The following is an 18554-nucleotide window of genomic DNA, read 5'->3' as shown; positions in this document are numbered from 1 at the left end:
TTCTAATGGTTCTCAGACCTTTTCATTTCAAGGACCCCAGTTTGAACCTCCTGAAACTCCTTCAAGGACCCCTGGGGGGTCCCCAGACCCCACTAGAACCACTGTTCTACTCTAATTTCTGCTGCAGCTTTCTCTGGAAACAGGCAGGCAGTATGGAGAGCACAGCGAGTACGGCCAACACAAGCACAGAGTTCCAGGACACTGCCTCGCCGGCTGTGGTCATTTTGTGCAGTGCTGTACCAGCGTTGATAGCCACGAAGGATGGTGGGGCGACTCCAAGGAAGGTTCCAAGGAAGAAGACCCCCAGAGGCACGTCGATCAGAGGAGAGATGGTGTTGATGAAACAGTTGGGGAGAAGAGGTGTTATCCTCAGGAAGATCATGTAACTGATTAGATGTTCTCTATGCTTCTCAACCTGCTGAGACCATTTCTGGGCTCTCTCTGTGAAATATCTGTAGACCACGGGTCTCCCCACCAGGTATGAAAGCATATAGCAGAAGGAGGAACCCAGTCCAGAGCACAGGCAGATCAAGAAAAGAGCCAGCGGGAATGGGTATAGATAACCTGACAGGATGCTGAGGAAGATTGATCCAGGGATTGCAAATGTCTGAAGGAAGATGTATGTTGTGAAGTAGGCCATCAACACTTGGGTGTAATACGTGTCGTTGTATTTGGACAGGACAGTCCCCAGTTCTTTGGCATCATCTATGTTTCTGGGGATCTTAATCTTGTCCATTTCATCGTCACTTAGCTCTGGGAAGTTCCTGTAGACCATATACATAATCAAGGAAGAGCAGGTAAAGGCAGCTAGTAGAATGAGGAGAGACATCGACACTGAGCCCTCTCCATACTGTGTCCCTTTCAGTTCTCCAGGCTCATCAGGACTTGTCTCCATTGGCTGCTCATGTGAAGACAGCAGACATTCCGCCTCTTGTCTCCTTTCTCTTGGTTTCTTGGCCATTTTTTCCAGCTACTCCATCCTTTGATTCTGTTAAATTGCTAAATACTTTATTGTTGTTAGATTCATATATGGGACTCTTTTCTGGTATCATCTCTATAGCCCTGTCTGGGACAAAGGGTGAGGACTGGCATAACACTGTTGTTCAGATGATGACTTGAAATATAATTTATTCATTAGGCCTACAATATTCAATATGACTTTACATTAGTATCCTATCATATGGTAGGCCCTTTATATGCTACATCTCTCTCTGAGAATAGGCTACAAAGCATGTGGTCTGACGTCACGTCACATAACAAATACCGTTGCTATGGAGATGCTTCTTGACTCTCGTCACATGGTTCGATAGGCCACCAATTTATGTGTAACCAGCCGGACTCAGTGCGTTGCTAAGATACGGTAAACGTCTACCGATAGTTTAGTGTTCGTGGCTTGGACCAAGTTGGACGGCGGAAGTTTAACAACAACAACAACAACAACAACGTTACGTTTAATTGCCTTCCATTCCCCAAGGGACAGCCAGGTAGGAGTAACATTATCAGAATATATGTTCGTCTATTGACTACTGTGTTAGCTTCATGACATTTAATGTTGTATGAATTGAGTAGCCTACAAAGGGACCCCAATGCAAACATATAACAGCTTTCTTGTGGTCTTTATCCTTTTAGTTTTAGTTGACCAGACCTTGTAATTTGTATCAGTGAACTGTAGGCTACTGTCCTGTACCCCTTTCCTATGCAAACTTCTAAAGTAGGCTTATTCAATCAATCAATCAATCAATCAATCAATCAATCAATCAAAACGTGATCAGAACTTTTGGATCTGTTGACTATGCCTAACAAGAGTGATGGCCGTCATTGCTATAATGTTGCATTCTGATTTTGCTTTGCTGTTCCCCGTTTTTAACAGTAAAGCAATTTGTAACTTTGTTTAATTAATTAACTAATATCATTATAGCATTAGAAATCGCTTTAAATCGAGAATGTAATGCTTGCCTGTGTCTGTTGAATGGATACATAAGAGTGGGCGCCTGATAAGTCTGGGCACCTCAATGTGAAATTCACAAAGGGAAAAAGAAAAAGAGTCTTACAAAGAAAATCCAAAATGTCAAGATTTAAAGTAGCCTACTAGTATGCTTTGAAAATGGTCAGAAATAATAAAGTAGCTATTATGCCAGTGTGATTTTAACATGCACGGTAGGTAGTAGCCTAGAGTACATTATCAGGGCTACATTTACAGGCTATGGTTATTATCATCACTGAATGATTATTGAAGAAGTTTTTAATTCTGGATAGGTTACAGACAATCAACACAGATACTTACAAAAACCAACAGATGATCATTGGCTAATTTCCCACTAATTGCAGGTCACAAAATGGAGATAGTCTACGTGTACACCAAGAATCGCAGCGAGTTTGGCCGACAGTGCAACTTCTCTGACCGGCCTTCTGAGTTGCATGTGGACATTCTCCCCGATCCATCTTTGGCTGCCAACTTCATAGAGAGAGACCCCTGTGATGTTGCCATACAGTGCTCACAAGAGATGTCTGGGCATGAGGTAAGCAGATGGGACGCCCGTCCTGCTACCGGTATGTAGGGTAGCATATTTTGCATGGTGACAAATAGACTGTTGTTGACAAATGTGTTATGTAGGCTGCACAATCTGGTAGACTTACAACAGTGGTCTCAAACGTTTTCAGGACTCCCATCTGAAAATATCTTGTGCCAGGGACCCCTCATACTAGATTTGTGTTGTTAAAATGATGTTAAAACAATCTTCAGGATTGTTTGAAAATAGTCATGCTTACAACACATTGAGCAAGTAGATAAGACCCCCTGGAACCCCCCCTCATTGCCCTCAAGGACCCCTGAGGTCACTAGAATTCACTTTGAGAACCTACCAAACTGCTAACAGTTGGGAAGTTGTTAGCCTAGCACAGCTAGACAATCCACCCATGTTAAAACAAGGTGGGGATGTATACTGCAGTTAGTTAGCTGCATTAGTATATAGTCTGGCCAAGCCAGGCTAGGAAGTTGTTGCTTTGTCTAAACAAAGGGGAGGCCCTATTTTGATCATCCCTGAAATACAGAGGAAATATTTCCCCAAGGGGATGATAAAGTACACCATTACTTTTTCCTAAGAGAGCCCATCACCCACCCAATTACTGAAATACTTCAGTAGCAGTAGGTAGGAGGACGCTCTTTCTAATGAGTACAATAATGAAATACTAGCTAGTAATGCTCCTAATAGTTAGGATGGGTAAATACAGACACCTTTCACAGGGGCAAACGTATCGTGACCCTAACAACAACAGCATCTGGGGACAATATGTACATTTCAGTTCAATGCTGGCTAGGCCATCTGGAAGCACACAGCACCATCTGTGACCCGGTGAACACCGCCTCGTCTTGTTTTCTGTGCAGGTGAACACAAAGCACATTGAAACAGTGAGCCGTGGGATGAACCACATGGAGGGTGGCTGGCCCAAAGATGTCAACCCTCAAGATGCTGAACAGACCATCCGCTTCAGGAAGAAAGTCGAAAAGAACGAGCAATATGTCAACACCATACTACAGCTGGGAGGAGTGAGTGTCCCAGTTCATCATGTGATACAGAATTATACCTGGGGGATGACATGCAAATACAGTTGGATAGGAAACCAGCAGTAGGCTACAAGGAGATCCTGAGTAGCAGCTTTGGGAACTTGGTAATTTGGCTCTGTGGGAGGCTAGTCGTCTATAAGAGAGTCTGTTTGTCCGGAGCGACCTATCAGCCCCAAATGTATTGGGCATGCTTGCTGCCAGAAGCCCAAAGTATCTCCATGCATTTTTTTCACATGGAAGTCATGGGGTTCAGATCTGGATTAACCCATTTAGGCCTAGAATTATTGAATGCTTTAGCTATTGAAAAATAGCAGATCGACAAGCTCACAGCGCGGCACCGAGTGCCACGCTGCAAGCTTGTAGATCTGCTATTTTTGAAAAAGTCGTGAAAATGTGTGCAAATCTTTGAATATATGTATTTTTAAAGCGAACGTTTGTAACTCAAATTTTGCTTCTGGGGGGTCCCTGGAACTAGATATTTTGAGGTGCGGGTCCATGGCCAAATAAATATCAGTTTGGGGATCCTTCACATGAAAAGGTTTGAGAACCACTGACATAGTAGTCTCTCAAGAACAGACTAACTGAGCTCCAGTTAATAATAAATAATAATAAAACTTTATTTGTATAGCACCTTTCATGACATGAAATGCTGCTCAAAGCGCTTTACAGAGCAGAAAATGAAGCACAAGTGCTTAACAGAGAAAAAGTAAAATAAAAAATACAGAATAAAAAGAAATATTAAAATGATTACAATTAAGCAGAGAAATAACAATTTCAGAACAGTGCGGACGTCAATTAGCAGCACAGGGATTTAAAAATTTAGCTAAAAGCAAGAGTAAAGAAATAGGTCTTGAGCTGTGCTTTAAAGCTATACTGTGTAAGTTCAACTAGTGGTCAGTAGCGGTATTGCTTTTTTCGGCCGTTTTTCAGCCGGAGTCGTCGCGGACCACCACCGCGGACCACCGGAGCGGCGCCGCAAACCACCGCGACCGATAGTAATCCGTGGAGGGGTAGAACGCATGGTAGAACGTAATTTTCTGGCCAGGATTTGTGGATTAAGAGGTTAAAATCCTTCACCATGGTAAACACTGTAGCCAAGCGGAGGCGCTTCCTGGAGACCAGAGCAGATAAGCTGTGATTGGCCGGTAGTGTACCATGTGTGCATGATCGGCGATGTGATTGGGCAACGTATACACAACGTATACAGATGATGCAGATTACGTCATTTTGGCGCGAAATCCGGTCCACGGCCAGGATCATAGAAAACATATAAAGAGAAGGCTTCAGAAGCTGAAAATAACGGAGTGGGTGTTCTAAAACTTTAGCGATTTAACAGTTAGGACAATTTTAAGATTTGTTTTATAAAAAAAGTTACATGGTACAACTTTAAAGCTATCCACAGAGGCTGCCTGTCTTAGGTGTAATGGGAGTTTATTCCAAGCTGTCGGTCCGTTGAAGCAGAAAGCTGCTTCACCATATTTTTTATATGTCATTGTTGGCGCCTCAAGTAGGTCTGCACTAGAGGACCTGAGTGGGCGGGTTGGAACATATCTATGCAGGCAGTCATAGAGGTACGAAGGTGCCAGACCATTTAGAGCTTTATAAACAAGTAAAAGTATTTTAAAATCTATCCTAAAAACAACCGGGAGCCAGTGTAGCGACGCTAAGACTGGAGTAATATGTTCTCTTATCTTAGTTTTAAGTGAAAAGGACCTTTTCTTTGACGATGGCTAGCCAGATTGCTGACATAGAAACATAGGTTTTTCAAAAAACCTTAGAAGGATTCAAAAGACACTTATAGAATCGGGTCAAAATTCTAATTTTCATAATAAAAAAAAAATAGCAGATCTACAAGCTCGCAGCGCGGCACTCAGTGCTGCGCTGTGAGCTTGTATATCTGCTATTTTTTAACAGTTAAAGCATAAAATAATGATACACAATAATGTGTACCCGTTCTAAATGGGTTTTAAACCTTTCCCAAATGTGGTAATACGTTATAGCTGACTGACATCATAGACTGACAAACATCCATCATTCAGTCAGTGAGCCCACCAGGGCCCAGTGTCACTATTCAAGCTGATAAGGGATGCCTATTTTCTTGTGTGAGGAGAGAAGCTGTGTAGAGTTACAGAAGCAGTTACAGAATCTTTCCTCTCTAAGGCAGTGTTTTTCAAACGTTTTGTGTCCAAGGCACACCAATAGGCAAGTCCAAATCTCAATGATGTTATTCATAGTGTCCACAACTCTTCTAGCTCATAAAAAAAGTTGTTAAATGATTCTAAAATCTAAATACATAAATAAATAAATAAATGTAAAACTTTTAACCATAATAGCATGCCAAAAATACTGTATGGGGAAATGAGTGTACACAAAGTAGTGATATAGTAAATTAAAAGATAATGAATAACCTTTTGCATAGTTGTATCGGTATAATAATGTGTGGTTGTCACAAAATGCCAATGCCACACCTGGACTTGTCTCACAGCACACCATTGAAGAAGCACTGCTCTAAGGTGGTTGTGTCCTTCCCTCACACAGGTCATGGAACACTGCATCAAACAGAACAATGCGATAGACAGTTATCAACAGTACTTTGAGGACGAGGACGAGGTAGAGGAGGCGCAGGAGCAGCCCTCGGCCAAGACCGTCAGCGTTTTCAGGTGCTTTCCTCCGACACAAAAACAAATGATGGCAGCAATACGGCTATATGCAACAAGAGTCAATGTTTTATACAGTATGTAAATACAATATCTATAATATAAATGCCAACATAGACCAGTGGTTTTCAAACATTTCTAGTGGGGGTGAGTTTGTGGCTGAATGAGCTCTTCATCCCCGCTAGTTAATCTTAGAGAGGGGTTCCCCAGAAAAACGTCATCCTCCCGTCCACAAACACCTCCAGATTGTCGAGTTTAACTCCTACTACTTAGCTAGCCCTCCTCACCAACTTGTTCAGTTAAATCTATAGGTCTAGCTCCAATAATGACATTTGGCCAACATCGATTCGGTTATTTGTACTTATATGTATTAAGTTTGTTAAAGTAACTTTGGACAAAATGTAAAGAGACAAAATCAAAGACATGAAACTGAAAAAATGGCCTGTCATTATACTGTATATGGCCAAAGATGAAAATAGACAATCATACATGTATGGTTGCCAGTATGGTTCTTTAACCGTGTACATTTCCAGAGACCCTAATGAGGTCAAGAGAACGGCCACCTGCCTGTCCTGGCAACCTGATGGCAGCCGAAAGCTGGCTGTGGCCTACTCCTGCCTGGAGTTCCAGAAAGCCACCAAAGACATGAGTTTTGACTCCTACATATGGGACATTGGTATGTAATTATAGACTGTTTGAGCTAACAAATCAACCAGTGAACAAAACATCCAACCTCTGTATATCTACAGCCTTGTTATGGGCTCTTGAAGAGAGAACCATTATGTGATATGCTGGCTTATGGCCTGGTGGTTTCCAAACAATGGGTCGCGGACCATTTTTACGTGTCGCAAGTAAAGAGCCCCTATTAATATAAGCCAAATTGCTACAATCTTTTTAAAATAATTATTTCAATTCTAAACTAATAATCCCAGAATTTCTGAATTTCTGAAACTTTTAAGAAAATAACAAATAGGCCTGCTGTATGTTGTGAGCTTGTAGATCAGATATGTTTTTTAGTGGTTAATTTGTGTAAGTATGTATGTAAGTATCATGTATTTTTGTAAGTTTGGACCCTGACTGGGTTTGGCTAGTCTCGCGTGGCCAGATTGTTGCCGCCACACGATTTGCAAATGCTCCCGGCATACAGTCTGGGAGACGAAAGTTCTAACGATGAGTGCGAGATAAAGCGGATATGACGCACACGCTCCCTTGGTGCAGTAGCGATAACAAGTCCTACTGGAAGCGTTATGTCTCCTTTCAATATTTTTGGGGGCGTTATTTCGTCTTTCTCTGGTGTTTTTTTGTGTTACTTTCATGAGGTTTTCAAATGTTTTCTTACACGCATAACAAGAATATGCTGCTCGACTGACTCTGTCTGTGCTAGTGTGTTTCTGTTATGTTTCCAATGGGACTACAGTTCAGTGCAGCAGTGGCTACTTCTGATACTCGTTGTTCGGGAATTGTAGTTCCAGACTCTATATAGCAGGGGTCTTCAACAGGGGGTCCGGGACCCCTAGGGGGTCCTCAGATTTACTACAGGGGGTCCTCCAAATCTTCCAATCTTTTTTTTTATATTAACAACTTGAACCTTAGTGAGAACTTTAGCCAAAAAATAGCAGATCTACAAGCTCACAACGTTGTGAGCTTGTAGATCGGCTATTTTTGGTAAAGAGGTTTGGTGTAAAGGGGGAAAAGAGCAGACTAAGTACAGAGTGAAAGGTCAAGTTTATTAAGTATTGACAGTTCAAGTGGTTAAATATCTGAAAACACAAATTGACATGAATCCAAAATACATTGATGATTGTGCCGTCAAACGATGAAACTATATGGAATCTATGAACAAGTTGAGGGGGTTCCTGCTTCCTCTCTCTCTCAACTAAGGGGTCCTTGGCCTGAAAACGTTGAAGACCCCTGCTCTATAGCATTTGGAGATTGTGGAATAGTTGTCTGGCTACGCAAGACTAGTTTGGCAAACTCTGATGGCCTATATAACATGTGTTCCCAGAGAACCCCAATAAGCCAGAGATGACAGTGAAACCGGTGTCTCCTCTTGTGTGCCTGGAGTACAATCCCAAAGACTCGCACATCCTGGTTGGGGGCAGCTACAATGGACAGATTGGTGGGTTATAACGACATCTCACTTTCATTCTCTCTCTGTCTCTGTCTGCCATGTCAAACCACTCCCATCTCTTTCTTGATGTCTTACCCTGTCATTGTAAGACAATAGTCTCAATAATAAATATCATATGGTTAGCATAACAGTATGTAAGGCAGCATGCTTTTAACCAGCACTGGTGAGGTGACCAGGGGGTCCCCACTCCCAGAGAAATGAGTTAATATAACATCAACATCAGTTTCACTGCTTTAACAGTGTTTTATATTTTAAATTTGGGTCCTTAACCTGAAAATGTTTGAGAACCACTGTCCTAGTACATACTGTATACCATAAAGTGTGTGTGTGTGTGTGTGTGTGTGTGTGTGTGTGTGTGTGTGTGTGTGTGTGTGTGTGTGTGTGTGTGTGTGTGTGTGTGTGTGTGTGTGTGTGTGTGTGTGTGTGTGTGTGTGTGTGTGTGTGTGTGTGCGTGCGTGTGTGTGTGTCTGTATATAAACGTATGACACTTTTATTTTATCAGCCTACTGGGACACTCGCAAAGGTAGCCAGCCAGTGGAAATGTCCACAATAGAGCACAGCCATCGGGACCCTATCTACAAAGTACTCTGGCTGCAATCAAAGACAGGAAGTGATACCTTCTCTGCGTCCAGCGACGGCCAGGTCAGCCAAGCCAAACTTAATGTGCAACATTGTTTTCTCACTCAACAGTAAACAAACCAACATAACGTTTAAGTGTATAGAAGGTATCTGCACATTTCTAAAGTGACAATTTAAATACGTTTTAGTACCTCTAAAATTACAAATTAAACATTGACCAAATTGTCAAATATTAGAGGCAGAAATTGTGAAAACAGCCGATCTACATGCTCACAACGCCTCGCAACGCGAGGCGTTGTGAGCATGTAGATCTGCTATTTTCACAATAGAACCGTGTTATAGAAAATGTAATGCCTCAACTCTTAGTGCTCGTCAGGGTAGGGGGTCCACAGTTCAAATGTGATTATTTTGGGGGCCGCGGCCTGAAAAGGTTGAGAACCACTGGTGTAAAGTAAGTATATTTATATGTATTTATCATATTGATCACTGCCCCTCTGTCTGCCCGTGTCTGTTAGGTGCTGTGGTGGGACATCCGTAAAATGAGCGAGCCTACAGAGAGGCTGGTGCTGGACCTCAGCAAGAAAGGCAACCCGGACAACGCCTTAGGTGCCATGTCCCTAGAGTTTGAGCCCACCATGGTGAGTCATTATTTCAGGTCAGTAAATGAGCTGCATAAAAAGAGGGCTATTTTGTTTTAAATCGGACCTCTTCTGTGCCTTCAGCCTACGAAGTTCATGGTGGGAACAGAACAGGGGCTTGTGGTGTCTTGTAACCGCAAGGCCAAGACGGCGGCAGAGAAGATTGTGTGCACGTACGGCAGCCACCACGGCCCCATCTATGCCCTGCAAAGAAACCCCTTCTTCCCCAAAAACTTCCTCACCGTGGGGGACTGGACAGCTCGCATCTGGTCTGAAGACATCAAGGAGTCCTCCATCATGTCCACAGGGTAAGACACGTGTTCAAAATGGCATCCCAAGTGCAAAACACGCACGCACGCACGCACGCACGCACGCATGCATAACTTGTCATCACAACACCACACAAATGTAAGTGTCAGAAATGAACATGTGAGCTAAAATCAAATACTGCATCCTTGAAAGCTACCAGACATCGTACTTGATGGACGCCTGCTGGAGTCCAGTTCGCCCCTCAGTGTTCTTCACCGTCAAGACAGACGGAACATTGGACGTGTGGGACATCCTCTTCAAGCAGAACGACGCTACGCTGCGACTCAGAGTACGTTCCCTCTCCCTACTAGGGTTGCAACGGTTAATTGAACTAATCGATTTAACCAATTATAAAAACATATCGATACAAGATCATTTAAGAAAATAATCGATTAATAATCAACCCCTATTTTGGACACTAGAGGCTCGGGCCGTTATGCAGTCCTCACATCTAGATTTTGGGCCACTACACGGCCCTCACACCTACGTCGCACTGCCGATTTGACCAATATACCCATATATGGAGATCTCTGAATCTGTCTGTCCATGTCCCTTTTATGCCCATATATGGAGATCCCTGATGTCATCAATATATGCCCATATATGGGCACATATGGGCTTTTATTCCCATATCATCTGACTGGGCACAAAAGGGGCCCATACAGTATCTGCCGATATCTGACTTATTTGTTTGCACCTGATGCCATGACGACAAATGCATTACACAACTCACTCCATATTTGGGCGTATATTTTGGGCCTGCATTGTGAACTCCTTATATGGGTATGGCTGGCCTGCCTCCATATATGGGCACAAAAGGGACACAGACAGACGGGTACAACGGGAACTCTGACAAGGCCCCCGGTACCCAGGCTAGTTGTGAGGGCCATGTACCCCTCTTTTAATGACGTTGACATTTTTGTTGTTGGACTCAGGTATGTGACGAGGCTCTGTTCAGTCAACGGGTGCAGGACAATGGCCGCTTCCTGGCCTGTGGTTCCCAGCTGGGCACTGCCACCCTGCTGGAGATCTCCCCGGGCCTCTGCACCTTACAGAGGAACGAGAAGAGCCTGGTCACAGAAGTAAGAACCCACCTCCAGCTGTTTCACTTTCACACTTGAGGAATTCATAAGAAAACAAGTAGGGGAAGCAGGTGTTTTTTTCTAAGATTTGTTTGTGGGCTTTTTATGCCTTTATTTGATAGGATAGTAGACTGACAGGAAATGGGGAGAGAGATAGGGAATGACATGTGGCAAAGGTCGTCCGGATCGGGAATCGAACCAGCGACGCCAGCAGGCATCATAGCCTAGTATGTGGTATGTGCCTTGACCACCAGGCCAGCGGGCGCCCCATGCGGAAGCAGGTGTAGGGAAGCACGTGCACTGTCCGATCTGATGGCACTCCTTCGGACAGTAAACATTTAAAAGACCTAAGGGTCTTTTAAAAGTAGGGGAAGCACACATGAAGACTTGTTTGCCAAGTTCTTTGTCAAGTTCAAACTTACAAACCTTTGTTTATACATGACATGACAACATGAATATACTGTACACACGGCGAGGTACACATGAGAGAGACCGTTTCACAATCTGTCTGTGTTTGTTCTCGGTCAGATGTTCGAGCGTGAGACCAAGCGGGAGAAGATCTTGGAGGCGCGCCACCGTGAGATGCGTCTGAAGGAGCGCAGCCGCTCCGAACAGAGCAAGGAGGAGTCTACCAACCAGGAGGGTGATGGAGAGGAGAGCCCAGAGGAGATGATTGCGCGTGTCGAGGCTGAGTTCTTCGAGGTAGTGGAATCGGAGAAGAAGAAACAAGAAGAGGAGAAACAACGGGGAGACATATAGTTGTCCAAGACTCCAAGTAATTACATGTTCATATGTATTTATGTACATTTACAGTTTCAAAGTTGTTGCTATTACATTGTTATTAAATAATTAATTTACATTATTTGTTTTTGGATTTTAAACAAGTGATTGGTGTTTTAGGCCTATTGCTTATGATGATGAGATTCTCCCATGGCCTCCTGGGAGTGTGCGTGCATAGTTTCACAGTCACACCTATCGGTCCAACAGTGCTGGAGATGAGCTGTTCACAGAATGACTGACTGATGGCTCGTAATCCTATTCATAACCTTACCTTAAACCACAGGTTTACTAACAGAATCTAAATGACAATACATTAATGAAACAACACAAAACCAATTCCTAACCATAAGCATATCACTGCCTATAAACAAACTCATTTAAAATGAATCAGACTAGATCCTTACTCGTCTCCTCACCGGTCCCTAAAGGATCCCTACCCATCCTTATCCATCCGATCTTGGGCCGCTCACATCTAGATATATGCCTTGATATTGTGATGTCACCTGAACACACCAAATTATAATTTATAGATAGATGCCTGTGACATGGAAACACGTCACGTAACTGGTGATGTCATCACACGTCTGTATTTATTCAGGTCAGTATTTAAGCCAACCAACAGATCCAGGTTTCTAACAATCAATTGGATCCATCACAGCCCATCAGGGTTGATAATTAACCTAAGACTTATCCTTTTCTTTGTCCGGGGTAACATAAGTGTTTCAACTTCAATGGCAAGGAAGACGTACGACCTGCTGTTCAAGCTGCTCCTTATTGGAGAATCGGCCGTGGGAAAGACATCCCTGCTGTGCCGCTATGCAGACGATGCCTTCAACGCACCGTACATCTCCACCATAGGAATAGACTTCAAGATGAAAACCATTGAGGTACAGGGAAAGAGGATCAAGCTACAGATATGGGACACGGCGGGCCAGGAGAGGTTCCACACCATCACCACCTCCTACTACAGAGGAGCCATGGGCATCATGCTGGTCTATGACGTAACTAATGCCAAGAGCTTTGAAAATGTCAGCAAATGGCTGCGCTGCATCCGTGAGCATGCAAATGAAGATGTTAGGATAATGCTGCTAGGGAACAAGTGTGACATGGAGGACAAGAGAGTCGTACCAAGAGCCAAGGGGGAGCAGACTGCAAGGGAGCACGGCATTACGTTTATGGAGACGAGCGCTAAGGACAACATCAACATTGAGAAGGCTTTCCTGGCGTTAGTAGAAGACATCCACAGAGACATTTATGTTGAACCCAAAAGCAAAAGTGGAAACGTAAAACTCAGCAGTGAGAACGTAGTCACCCGATGGAAGAACAAGTATTCCCTGAAGAAGAGCAAGTGTTGCGCTTGAACAAAACTGCATACAGACTAACAAGTACTCACAGAGAAGACACACACATACACACACTCTTTGTTCCTAACATCTAAGTATCTCCGCCAGGCCGAAGGCCGGATGCTGGAGGTTATGTCTTTGCTCCTGTCTGAGTGTCTGTGTGGGTTTAAAACGACTTAGTTTCCAGAGCCAGACCGTTGCCTCCCACAAGTTTCAAATCCGCCATACAGTCTGGAGCTCAGAAGCTCTGAATATGATCAAACGATAAAGAGGATGTGATGTCTCCTTCCCACTTCGTCTTTACAGTTCCGCAAATGTATCTGTACCAGTAAGACGCCTAAAGGGCAAGGATGCATCATGTCTTGGACATGTATGTATATCGGACCAGTTACCCATATATGGAGACCCCTGATACCCATTATGGAGATTATGCTGTGAGAGCCCAAACTTGCTTACTTAGGTATTCGTGATGTGAAAGTCCTATGACGTCTATGACATCTGACATCATGATCATACATACAATCCCTTTTATGGCCATGTAGAACCAGCCACACAGATATCATATGGGCTGTCTTGGCCATAACACTATGGATTCTGTTAGTGTGGTATGTGGCCTCCGTACGTATGGGCATTCCCATATGAAGTCCTGTTAGATATGGGCTTAATATTGATGACATCAGGGATCTCCATATAAGGGCATAAAAGGGATTCTGTTAGTGTGGTTCCCCTGACATCTCAGTGATGACAGAGGGTGATGTCAGAGCGTCATTCTGAGCGTTACACGGAGATGTGACACAGAGACATTACACCGAGGCAAAGATGTGACCGTTTTCATGCTAAAGTGCGACCTACGGTTGCAATGAATAAAAGATATCTCAGCATAGCTTGCTGCTTAGCCGCAATGGACATGTAAAAATTGGCCAAGCTTTATGGGATGCATGAAATTAACTCATAAATAGCACCGCTCACTTAACACTGGGTGTGATTATTTTAAATCATGGTGGCGCTATACCAGCCCACTTTACGTTTTGGCCTGTACATACAAGGTTCCTCTGCTGGTTCTTTGTCATGTTTGAGGTCCTATCTATCACCCCTGTACAGCTAGATAACCTGTTCAACCCCTGGTTCTTTAAGAGTTGTCTACTGGGTCTTGTTTAGGCACCCGTAATGTTTCTATTTAGTTCCATACAGTAGCGTTTTGAATATACAAAGTGCAATGTAATGCCTGAGATTCAACACCTTCAGGTGTCATGTCATCAACATGGATCTGTCCCATTTCCCATATTCCCTCCTGATAAAGTTTCTGAAGTTTGTGTATGCGACCTGACGGTCGCTTATCTCCCTGTTGTACCTGCTGTCTGTCTGTGTGTATGGAGACCCCTGTCGTCATCAGCATTTGCACATATACGGACAGCCAGCCTGTGACGTTAGTAATGTAGTCATCAGTCATCTATGTACAGTATATGACCCCAACGAATAACGTTTTCAACAGTTTTAACCAAGTTAAAGTCTTTCAGCTAATTATGTCGGCAAACTATGAAGAGAAAAGCAACGGTCCCGATGGTATGGAGCCAGATGGAATCATTGAAACCAACTGGAACGATATCGTGGACAGTTTTGATTTGATGAGCCTGCATGAGAATCTTCTCAGGGGAATCTATGCCTATGGTTTTGAGAAGCCCTCTGCTATCCAACAGAGGGCCATTATCCCTTGTATCAAAGGTCACGATGTGATTGCTCAGGCCCAGTCTGGGACAGGGAAGACTGCTACCTTTGCCATCTCCATCCTGCAGCAGATCATAGTGGATCATAAGGCCACACAGGCCCTGGTCCTGGCCCCTACCAGGGAACTGGCTCAGCAGATCCAGAAGGTGATCCTGGCCCTGGGGGACTACATGGGTGTCGGCTGCCATGCCTGCATTGGAGGGACTAACGTCCGCACCGATGTGACGAAGCTTCAGGCCGAGGCCCCACCCATCGTGGTGGGAACCCCCGGACGTGTCTTTGACATGCTCAACCGCAAGCACCTCTCCTCCAAATACATCAAGATGTTTGTGCTGGACGAGGCTGACGAGATGCTGAGCAGAGGCTTCAAAGACCAGATCTACGAGATCTTCCAGAAACTAGAGAGCACCACACAGGTCGTGCTGCTGTCTGCCACCATGCCCAATGACGTCCTGGAGGTCACCAACAAGTTCATGCGTGATCCTGTGCGCATCCTGGTGAAGAAAGAGGAGCTAACCCTGGAGGGTATCCGCCAGTTCTACATCAATGTGGAGAAGGAGGAGTGGAAGTTGGACACGCTGTGTGACTTGTACGAGACCCTGACGATCACTCAGGCTGTCATCTTCATCAACACCAGGAGGAAGGTGGACTGGCTCACCGAGAAAATGCACGCCAAGGACTTCACTGTCTCTGCCCTGCACGGAGACATGGAGCAGAAGGAGAGAGATATGATCATGAGGGAGTTCCGCTCTGGTTCCAGTCGTGTCCTCATCACCACTGACCTTCTGGCCAGAGGTATCGACGTACAGCAGGTGTCCCTGGTCATCAACTATGATCTGCCCACCAACAGGGAGAACTACATTCACAGGATTGGCCGCGGTGGTCGCTTTGGCAGGAAGGGTGTGGCCATCAACATGGTGACAGAGGACGACAAGCGCACCCTGCGCGACATCGAGACCTTTTACAACACCACCGTGGAGGAGATGCCCATGAATGTCGCTGACCTCATCTAAGAAAGTCTTGAATGTTTCTCTTTAGTTCTCACTGGTCCCAGTTCTGTTCACCACGAGAACCTCGAGGATTGACAAATCCCTGCACTCCCTTCACTTTCTCCCCTTCAGCATCCCCCATGAACTGCTAATGGAAGGCTGTAGTTCTGATCGTCCTGATCCTAGTTTTGTTTCCAAGTATTACATTTCTGGCCATCTTTATCGGGCAAGGATGGACTGTTCTGTTCCTGCCTGACCAGCTGCTGCCCTGAGGTAAGTCCTGGATTTATTTTTCTTTCATGCCCACAAAAAACCTGTCATTCCCCAAAATAAAACATGGTCTCTTTTGTCGCCATACCAATGTTTGACCCTGATGGCGCTCAATATAATAATTTAGATCAAATTAGTTTCTAAACTTGATGTTTAAAAAAAGGACTGAAATACTGAGTTGAAAAGGTATGGTGGTTAATAATACAATAATTGACTGAAGGAATTGAGTGTATGCTCAAAGACTGTGTCATTTGAATTCTTGTATGGAACATTTCTGCGGACACTTTTTTGGGGGGTTGTTTAGAAACGTGTTATCCAAGTATTATAAAATAATAAATATTTCAAAAAGTATAAAACGTGAAAAACAAAGAGCGGAGGTAGTTCTGTGGACTGTTTGTATGTTCCCAAAAGCTCCATTATATTGCTTCAAAGGGAGAGGTGCTCTTACATTAGCCTCGCGTTGATGCTCATCCCACCATCCCACGCAGTGTGAATAATGAGTCAAGCAACGCGAGGCTACTCTTACACACACGCAGGGGCATCATATTCAATAAACTACATTATATAGGACATTTGATCAAGAAAAATAATAATACAAATAGTATAAAACATGTGAGGGGTGGGTGGTGACTGGAGGTTCTTCTATGGCCTAGGGGCAAGTGCGCACAAGACAACTGGCACCGATTGGTCCAGCGTTTTTTGGGATTAGCTCCAGACTGACACACAGGCAGATTCCAGTAGAGTAGACTACAGCTAGTCTCCCAGATGTGTCTGTTGACTGTTGAGCACAAATGCATTATAGGACCAAGATTACTCACTGTGACAGAAGTCAAAGCTGGCAATACTTTTGAATTCTGGAGAAATACCAGCCCAGTCCAGACATTAACAACCTTCTGAGAAGTGCGCAGTCTTTTGTGCAACCAGAGAAATGTATGCTACCAAATTTTCAGGACGCACGCCTGAATATTTAAGTGGACTCCGTAATGGGCACGTTATGTTTCTGATGTCCACTGCCCACCCACAAAGCAGTATTAATTAACATAGGAAAAGTGTTCTTATCTGTTTGCTGTGATATGTGCTCAAGTCTCCCCAATGTTGTTTGTGACCCTGGAATGACCTGCCTGAGGTGGTTTATAACCATACAAAATATGTGTGTTTTTTTTTTTTTACATTTCCATGCTGTAAAAACTGGTCCTTGAAACAGCACCCGAGGAAATATTTCTCCTTTTTTTACTCTCCTTTAAAAATATGTACATACCAGTACCTGCATGTAGAACGCAAGGCGTTGCAAGAGCTGCTATTAAAAAAGAATCACACCCAATGTGAAGTGAGCGGTGGTCGTGCTTGCATAACGTCTTCAGACTAGGATTTGGGTCTAGGATGTACAGGGTATGCTACACACACAGGTTTTGCTATGGCAAAACGCTGAGGAAAAAGGCTACAGACATATGACATCACTAGACAAACATGATGCTACATACACACATTTTACTATGGCAAAACGCTGAGGAAAAAAGGCTACAGACACACACACAGCCACTCTTAGGAGCGGTTTACCACCGCTCAAAAATAGATAAATAAATAAAAAATCACACCCAATGTGAAGTGAGCGGTGGTCGTGCTTGCATAAAGTCTTCCGATTAGGATTTGAGTCTAGGATGTACAGGCTATGCACACACACGTTTTGCTATGGCAAAACGCTGAGGAAAAAGGCTACAGGCATACGACATATGACATCACTAGACAAACATGAAGCTACGTACACACATTTTACTATGGCAAAACGCTGAGGAAAAAGGCTACAGACACACGCACAGCCACGTATAGGAGCGGTTTACCACCGCTCAAAAAAGATCCTTATTCTTATATTATTTGACAAAATGGTCAATGTTTGACCAACAACACTATTGTTCTTGTCTATTTTACTCATCATCTGATGTAACCCTTCACCCAATCAGACATCACGATACCTTCATACCTTGATATTGTGATGTCATCCTTTTCCCCCTATCTGATTGGCTGTGGTTGCCATCAGAGAGTGAGATCATAATATCAAGGCATCCCCCTCTCTGATTGGCTATACCCGTTAGAGTCAATGGCAACCACACTTGCAATTTCCAATTGCATCGTTCAAGTTTGTTGATTAACAGCCTTTCTTCTTTTTTTGCATTAAAACTAGACCAGGTCAACCTGGTTGTGCCAGACCCCCTGTCTGTCATCATCATTTATGACATCATGCCTAGGCATGTCATCATCATGTCATCATCATATATACCCTTTATATAGAAAACCCGGACCGACAGACATTTGCTTATGTAGGCCCTACCCATTTCATGGGTCTGGCAAAAATAATATATTATAATAATAATAATATATTATATAATTAAATTGTCACTTGTTATTGGGGATCCTGACCACAGGTTGAGAGCCACTGTCCTGCGCCAATCTCGCGCCAATCTCTTTGCCCTATATACACCGGTGGTTCT

The 18554-nt window shown here is 43.8% G+C and overlaps 4 protein-coding genes across 4 annotated transcripts; 3 read left to right on the top strand and 1 right to left on the bottom strand.

Annotated features, from left to right (window-relative positions):
- Nucleotides 1–106: 106 nt before the first annotated feature.
- Nucleotides 107–829, bottom strand: LOC308296827 (transmembrane protein 41B-like; the record flags this gene model as incomplete). The annotated part of the gene is made up of 1 exon (XM_080740157.1): nucleotides 107–829. One exon carries the CDS (start codon nucleotides 827–829, stop codon nucleotides 107–109), a length of 723 nt encoding a protein of 240 aa, XP_080596283.1.
- A 1507-nt stretch (nucleotides 830–2336) lies between these two features.
- On the top strand, nucleotides 2337–11720 carry dnai2b (dynein, axonemal, intermediate chain 2b; the record flags this gene model as incomplete). The annotated part of the gene is made up of 11 exons (XM_080740738.1): nucleotides 2337–2519; nucleotides 3386–3547; nucleotides 6104–6225; nucleotides 6756–6898; nucleotides 8228–8341; nucleotides 8856–8995; nucleotides 9448–9570; nucleotides 9655–9878; nucleotides 10033–10168; nucleotides 10815–10961; nucleotides 11490–11720. The coding sequence occupies 11 exons, from the start codon at nucleotides 2337–2339 to the stop codon at nucleotides 11718–11720; spliced, it is 1725 nt and encodes a 574-aa protein (XP_080596864.1).
- A 752-nt stretch (nucleotides 11721–12472) lies between these two features.
- On the top strand, nucleotides 12473–13102 carry LOC308297324 (ras-related protein Rab-10-like; the record flags this gene model as incomplete). The annotated part of the gene is made up of 1 exon (XM_080740737.1): nucleotides 12473–13102. One exon carries the CDS (start codon nucleotides 12473–12475, stop codon nucleotides 13100–13102), a length of 630 nt encoding a protein of 209 aa, XP_080596863.1.
- A 1505-nt stretch (nucleotides 13103–14607) lies between these two features.
- Nucleotides 14608–15822, top strand: LOC308296452 (eukaryotic initiation factor 4A-I-like; the record flags this gene model as incomplete). Its single annotated transcript, XM_080739739.1, has 1 exon — nucleotides 14608–15822. One exon carries the CDS (start codon nucleotides 14608–14610, stop codon nucleotides 15820–15822), a length of 1215 nt encoding a protein of 404 aa, XP_080595865.1.
- Between the last annotated feature and the right edge of the window lie 2732 nt (nucleotides 15823–18554).

Source organism: Nannobrachium achirus (genome assembly GCF_963921795.1).
Source record: "Nannobrachium achirus genome assembly, chromosome: 13".
NCBI classification, from domain to species: domain Eukaryota; kingdom Metazoa; phylum Chordata; class Actinopteri; order Myctophiformes; family Myctophidae; genus Nannobrachium; species Nannobrachium achirus.
The sequence above is the reverse complement of the archived record's forward strand: the minus strand, read 5'-3'. Positions and strand labels throughout refer to the sequence as shown.